At 51.6% G+C, this 7,500-nt stretch overlaps 1 protein-coding gene across 4 annotated transcripts in view; it reads right to left on the bottom strand.

Annotated features, from left to right (window-relative positions):
- CCND3 (cyclin D3) overlaps window positions 1-7,057 on the bottom strand; it is a 98,460-nt gene extending 91,403 nt beyond the window's left edge. For 2 of the 4 annotated variants that reach the window (XM_045498196.1, XM_045498197.1), the window contains exon 1: window positions 6,869-7,057. In XM_045498196.1, coding sequence (XP_045354152.1) covers window positions 6,869-6,874 — 6 coding nt within the window. In that variant the 5' untranslated portion in view covers window positions 6,875-7,057. The remainder of the gene's footprint in view (window positions 1-6,868) is intronic. The other 2 variants (XM_045498199.1, XM_045498200.1) reach the window with 1 other exon arrangement.
- Window positions 7,058-7,500: the final 443 nt, after the last annotated feature.

The raw sequence follows: 7,500 nt of genomic DNA on the forward strand, positions 1-7,500 counted from the left end.
GGAATCAAGTCAATTCCAGGAAAAAATAGAGGTTGCCTCTAGCACCAGCAGGTACCAGCACCAGCTGACTAGAAGGAAAAGGGAGAGGGCCTGGTAAAAACTAGAGTGTTCCACACTCTGGCCTATGCTCAGCTACCCGGTACTTCTGAGAGTCTGTAACCCCAAGATCCTCTCTCACTGTGATGAAAATAGATTGCACATGTGAACAGCCTCCAAGTTTGTGGTTCTGCAATAGATACTGTTTAAAGAAAAGGGGATGGAGCTGGAAGGAAGGGGAAACACAGCCTTGACTCTCGGGGGCCTGGTGTTGGGAGGAAGCAGGCCTCCCTCCTCTCCATAATCCAAAGACAGCTTGTGATAGCCACTTGCCAGAGAGGCGTAAACCCTCCCCTGGGTCTTATCCAGAGCGGATTCCTCGGCCCCCAGCAGTGAGCTTAGGAAAGAGTCTGTGAAGGATAGACAGATGCCTTCCTGGGGACAGGCAGCCTGGGGGCCCTCTGCGCCCCCATCCTTTCTCCCCCGCGCCGGCCCCTCTTCCCATAGCCTCCAACACTTCCAGCTGGAGCCTAAGGTCTGCATCTGAGGCCCTGCTCTGCTTCCTTTCCCAGAACTCAGAGCCCCCAGGGGAGGGGCAGGAGGAGCAGCCTGGAGGGAAGAGAACAGAGGACAGGAGGGAGGGCGAGTTGGAGCAGACAAAGCTGGGGCCAGAACTGGGAGTTTCTGGGACAGTCCCAATTTCAAGTATTCTGTCCAACTGTCTGACCACAGGCCAGAACTTGTGGGCTGGTATTTATTGCAGAAGAAAGGATGAAATGGAGTCATAGGTAGGACAGTGAGGAAAGGAACCAGGGCTGTCTCTTTGTTTTGGGATAGCCCCCATGCCCACTGCCAGCAGCTCAGGCTGGAGGACGATGAGGAGGACAACATCCTAATGGAGGTGTCACTTATGGGGACTTACGACCTGTTTGGCACTCTTTGTGTGCATGATGTATACATGTGGTCCGCACCCTAGTGCACAGGGTGGGCTCTGAAGCCTCAGCTCCTTACTCTGTGTAACTACTGTGTGCCTCAGTTTCCTTGTCTGCAAAGACATAATAGTGCCTCCCTTGCAGAGATGCCGTGAGGACAAAAAAAGATAGTACTTGTCATATAGTATGCATTCAAGGAGTATCAGCCATTATTATTATTATTTTTTTTTTTTACTTTATTGTTTCTTAGGGAGAGAGAGAGTGCACAAGTTGGGGAGAAAGGCAGAGAGAGAATCTTAAGCAGGCTCCGTGCTCAGCACAGAGCCCAACGTAGGGCTCGATTCCACAACCCTGGGATAATGACCTGAGCTGAAATCAAGGGTCAGACACTCAACCGACTGAGCCACCCAGGAGCCCCAATATCAGCCGTTATTAATCCCCACAATGACCCAGCGAGGTAGGGACTAGAGTCATACTCACTTGACAGATGAGGAAATCAGTTTCACGCAAGCAGGAAGGAACGAGGCTCAGACTCAAACCGGTGTGGTTTCTCTAATGGGTGCTGGCTGTCTTGACCACTCCACGAGAGAAAGCACGGAGGAGGGGTTCTGTGCACAAACCTTACAGCCAAATGGCCAAGTCAGACTTTCAGCTCAGCCCCTGACCAGCTGTGTGAATAGAAGCCAGCTGCTTAACCCTTGTGCCTTGCTTTGTTCATCCACACAGTGGGCATCCTGCCTCATAAGATTGTTGGAGGAGGATACAGGAGTTATGAAATATTTTGAACATTACCTGTATGGCCTCTTTCTCTGGGCCTGCCCTCCATGGTGCCCTCTGGCCACGGGGCTTGTAACTGCACTCTGTCCCCGTGCACACTGGGCCCTGCCTGCTGGTGCCTGGGCCACTGGCTCTACGCCTTTCTAAGGGCCTAAGGGGGCACCAAGCAACGCCTCTCCTACCCCTTGTTCCTAGACAAAGCCTGGGCCTCTGCTCTCTCATCTTAGGATGGCTGTCTCCAGGGAATTTCAAGCAGGGTGGGAGAATTGGCCACTGAGGGCAAATGGTTTCAGAACCACAGCTTTTGAGGCCCCTGAAAGGATACGACATGGCATGCCTTTGAAGGGTATGAAAGGCCATGCCCACGAGGGCTGCTGGCCTGGCCCCCTGCTCTCAAGGCATGGGTCCTTCTAGCTCAAGGGCAAAGGAAGGTCAGGGATAGGGAAAAGAAGGTGTGGGAGAGAGGGGCTCCAGGGTGGGAGACTAAGAGTGCATTTTATGGGGGCTGCACTGGGTCAAAAGTGGCTCCCTGGGCCCTGGTGTGTAGATGGTTGGGGATGGGATTGGGGAGAGGACCCATGAAACCAGCTGGCGGCTAAAGGACCAGATGGCGCTCTTTACCCAATTTTAGCAGTCCGTGGACAACACTCTGGGCAACAGCCCCACCTGGTGGACAGACAGGGACCATCATGGGCCAAGGAGCATGGCCAGCCAAGGGATGACCCGGAAGGGGGAAGGAAGCAGGTGAATAATCACATGGGAGGTCTGGAGGTGTTAGAAGCTTTGAGGTCTTCTCCTAGCTTAACAGAAGCCCCTCCTACGCATGTGCCCTAGACTCCCTTAGAGGAGGAGCTCACTTCTTCAGACGAGGATTAGGCAATTATTTGCTAGAAAGTTCTTATGCTTTTTGGAAATCTGCCTCCACCAGTCCCCCACCCCCTACCCGGGGGCTTCCAAAGGCACCCTTTCAAATATTTGAACACAGCTATAATATCCCTCCTAAATCTTCTTATTCAACCATCCAGAGTTTGACCTCAACCTCTCACCCACTGTATCTTTTCTTCACATGGTGATCCTTTGTTAATATATTAATTTCCAAGGAATCGCTTCCAATTCTATACCTAAGCCACCCCTCCCCTAGCAACAGCGTTTTAAAAGCCTCTTTGGATCTCAACCTCCTACTCTTCAGGGTCTGATATACGCTGATGCTCTGACTTGGGGGTTAATTTAAATGTCAAGAGCACAGGCTGTGAAATCAAATAGGCCAGTGTTCAAATCCGGGCTCTGCCACTTACTCGCTGTGACTTTGGTGAAGTTTCTCGGCCTCTCTGGGTTTCAATTTCCTCGTCTGTAAATGGGGTTAGAGGTATTTACCATCTGGTTTTGTGCTGAATGTCAAATGAGATAAGGCAAGTAAAACACTTGGGACCGTTCCTGGTAGAATAATGCAGCTCCTAAGTGGCCATGATAAGCACATTTCTCTGAGTTTAGGGCTGGAGGGAATGCTTTGGGGAAGAGAGAGGTGAAAGGGCAGAGAAAAGGAGAAAAGAAGGCCTTCTGAAGTCACTCGGCCTTTACCAACCAGTGAGAATCCCAGGTGAAATCCAGCAAAAGGGTACCTTTCTCTAGTCCCATTTCCAGGGAGGTTTCTGGCCAACCTCCCTCACTCCCCACCGCCACCACCACTGTAACAGGGGCAGGTCCTGACAACTCTTTGAAACTCGGAGGGTTTAAAATTTAAATGTCTTTGAGGGCAAGAGAAACACACCAAAATAAACATACCTACTTCTGAACAGAGAAAGGGAAACTTGGCAGGCGCCCCAGAACTTTCCCCACCCCCAACCCTCCCTAAACTTCCTCTTGTGGTTTCTCAAGAGTACAACCTGTTCTCCTCGGCCAAGAAAGCGCCTGGGGCAGGGGGCTGGGCATGCCAAGGGTTCCACCGCACCCCACCCTGTGACGAAGGAGAAAAGTATGTGTGGCAGAAAAGTCGCCTGGAGGTCTATATAGTTCTGAATGTCACAACCCGCTTACCTGTTATCTTGATGTGGCCACCCACTATCCTTAACTGCCAGCATCAGCACCCATCCCCCCCCAAGACAGATGCACAAGGTGGTTTGACTGCAGGCATAGGGGGACCGCTTCAGGCCTCCCCAGATCCGTGCAGAGGCTCTAGTGAAAAACCTAGAGTTTCAGAAAGGTAATGGAAAAGTGGCTGGAATCCCATGGAACCTCTGCCCTGTGGCCTGGCTCCCATCATGGGCAAGGTCCCAGCCTGCTTGGAGGGATGGGGTCAGATACACAGATGTGGCTTTGGGATACGGCCTCTGTGGGGAAGACAGGGGAACATCTTAAGACAGCTTCTGCTACTTGAACATGTTCCTTACTCAGCTACCAAGATGGACTGTTCCTCTTGGAATCTTCAAATATAAAAGTCTCTGCTATTCTCAAAGATTCCCAGCAAAAGAGGTATCTTGGTTTCCCACATCCCCAGATTCTGGCACATCACATCCATGTTGCTTTCTTCTTTGCATCACACCTGTTTGTTCCTCTCAGTGAGTGAGGCTTATTCAAGAAATCACATGCACTCATGTGCGTACACACACACACACACACACACACACACACACACACGGCCATAAGGAAAGCATACCAGCTCTGTGTAGTCCTTACAAACCTACTCCAGACCTGCAGGGGCTCCAGGTAAACCGTTACCAGCACCAATGCTCAGCTAAAAGGTTTCTCTCCTCTGTACCACCCAAGACACAGGACCTTTTGGAAACTCCTAAGTCCCTGGCTCAAGTGGACATTCTTTTTTTTTTTTTTATAAAATTTTTTAACATTTATTTATTGAGAGACACAGAGCATGAGCAGGGGAGGGTCAGAGACAGGAGGAGACACAGAATCAGAAGCAGGCTCCAGGCTCTGAGCTGTCAGCACAGAGCCCAATGTGGGGCTCGAACTCACAAACTGCGATATTGTGACCTGAGCCAAAGTCAGACGCTTAACCGACTGAGCCACCCAGGCGACCCATCAAGTGGACATTCTATGTGGTCAATCAAGGAGGCAAGCTAGTCTGGTGGTTAGGTACAGGGGCTCCCAGGTCACGTGCCCTGGGTTTCAATCTCAGCTCTGCCATTTATTTCTCGTGTACTTTTTTCCCCTAATGTTTATTTATTTTGGGGAGAGAGCAAGCAGGGGAGGTGCAGAGAGAAAGGGGGATAGCTGATCAGAAGTGGGCTCTGCATTGACAACAGACAGCCCGCCGTGGGGCTGGAACCCACGAACTGTGAGATCATGACCGGAGCCAAAGTTGGACACTCAACTGACTGAGCCACACAGGTGTCCCTCTGGTGTACTCTTTAGAACAATGATTTATTGGGACACCTGGATGGCTCAGTTCGTTAAGCGTCCAACTCTCCGTTTTGGCTCAGGTCACGATCTCATAGTTCGTGAGTTCAAGCCCCACATCGGGCTCTGTGCTGACAGTCCAGAGCCTGCTCGGGATTGTCTCTCTCTCTCCCTCTCTCTCTGCTCCTCCCCCACTCACGCTGTCTCTCTCTCAAAGTAAATAAATAAACTTAAAAAAATAAAAGAAAGAAAAATGACTTATCTCCTCTGGGCCTAGATTTCTCATCTATACAATGGAGATAAGCCTACTGCTTACCTCATAGGACTTAGGATTAAATGAGACATTACACCCCAAACATTTAGTACTATATTATGACAGTACTATAGAAGTGTTAACTGGTATTCTGAACCCTTCAGGTAAGGAAGCAGAAAAGAGGAGGCACTTAGGACCACGGAGATCATGGTCTCAAGGACTAGGACCCTACTGGAATTCTCAGACATGCTTTTGATTCCAAATTCCAGGCAAAGTCGAAGTTCTAGCTTCTACTATCCCCAACATCTAGCCTGTGCAGACAGAGTATGACCATAGCAAACAGGTGGTGAATGAATTCATCAGATGTTGTGTCAGTCATCCCTCCAAGGAGCCCAGGGACTGAAAGAACAGAAGATTCTCAAGGAATGCATTGGGAGATCCAGTTCTCTTCACCCATGTCTGGTCCCTAAGAGAACTGAGGCGGGGGGCATAGAGGAAACAGTGGAAACAGCCCTAGAGTTCAAAGATAAGGAGTGGGTACCCCAACACTGTGTGGATGGATTCTTAGGGACCAGCTCAGACACATGCCTTTCCCTGAATTCATCGTGTTCATTCCCATCTCTTCTTCATGCCTAGATGGTGGGTTAAAAACAGCAGGAATGCCTTCTGGGTCCTCATTGTATCCCAATACCCAACACCACGGTCAGGGTTCAGTTCAGCTCTGCAGAAGGAACAAGTGTCCCCCAAAGACTTCCTACCACTTCTCTGCCTGGTGACTATCCATCACTCAGAATCTAACTCCATGTCCTCTTCTTTCTGAAGTCTTGCTAGCCAGCACAGCTTGGTGCTTTGTCTCGGTTGTCCCATGACCCACACTAGTTATAGAAGAATAACATCATGGCGCCCCTCAGCATTCCATAAACCCTAGACACAGAGGAGGTGCTCGGTGTTCGCAAATGAAACCATTATGCTTCCTTAGTAACGGTAACCAATTTCTGCAGGTAATTGTCTTGGCAATACATTAAAAGACACAGAAAAGGCTTCTGTACCCATCAGACACACCAGAGGGACGAACACTGAGGGGTCCCTCCTTCCAGTCCTGTCCTCTGACCTCCCCTCTCCGTTCTGCCTGGCAGGAGGACTCGAAGGCTCCTTGCCCACGTTGGTTCTGCCTTCCTACTCGCCCCCCGCCCCCATGTCTGGAGTATGAAGTATGAAGAACGACAACTCAGTGATGGCCACTGGGCTTCTACATCAGCTTGGAGAGGGGCTGCACGGACAGAGCTTGGGGCTTTGGGGGGCTACTCTGCCCTTCAAATACGTACAGAACGGCTCACTCGGAGAGAAAGTGAGTCTACCTTTAGGTTAACAACGGGGAGGTGATGACGGAGCGGTGACCTCCTTAACCCACCCATCTCGGACCCCTACCCCAGGCGTCCAGCCTGAGTTTGGAGGCCCCAGAGAAAGGTGAAGACGCTGACACCCCATCTATCTAGGCTGTGCCAGCCTTCAAGCCTACCTCCATAGCAGGTGAGCCCCCCGGAGCAAGGATTGTGGCCTCACTGTCCCGCCGCCTCGGGCTTCCGTCTTTGGGGGGGGGTCGGGGGTCGCCACCGCCAGCTGTGCCGAGGGGCGTGCACCCCTCCGCCAGGCGCCTCAACACAACCAGTCTCCACCCCCGCAGGCGCCGCGTGTTTACAAAGTCCGCGCGGCGGATCCCGAGTTTAAAGCTGGGCAGGAAGTGGGGAAGAGGGGGCGGGGGAGACAAAGGAGCTGGGTGCTGGGTTCAGCTAAAGTTTGGGCCCCGACTCCTCCCCGCGCTGCTCGCGGCCCGCCCTGCAGACCCCGACCCACGTGCCCTAGGTGAGGGGGCGGGGAACGCCCCCAGGCTCAGGTGAGCGGATGGGGCGCGCGTGGCGCAGGAAATGAACAGCAACTTTATGTGCTGTTTCTTGACTTACTATATGTCTGGCACCGGGCCAGACCCTTTGTGTGTATTAGTTCATTTTCTTTTCTATCAATCCCACCCCAGTTTCACAAGAGGGAACTGAGGCACAGTAAGGTTAGGTAATGTGCCCTGACTCACATCTGGTGAGTGTTAGGTTTCAAACCCAGCGTCTGCGCCCTCCCAGGTACTCGCAGACGGAGCAA

This window comes from Leopardus geoffroyi, chromosome B2 (genome assembly GCF_018350155.1).
Source record: "Leopardus geoffroyi isolate Oge1 chromosome B2, O.geoffroyi_Oge1_pat1.0, whole genome shotgun sequence".
NCBI classification, from domain to species: Eukaryota; Metazoa; Chordata; class Mammalia; order Carnivora; family Felidae; genus Leopardus; species Leopardus geoffroyi.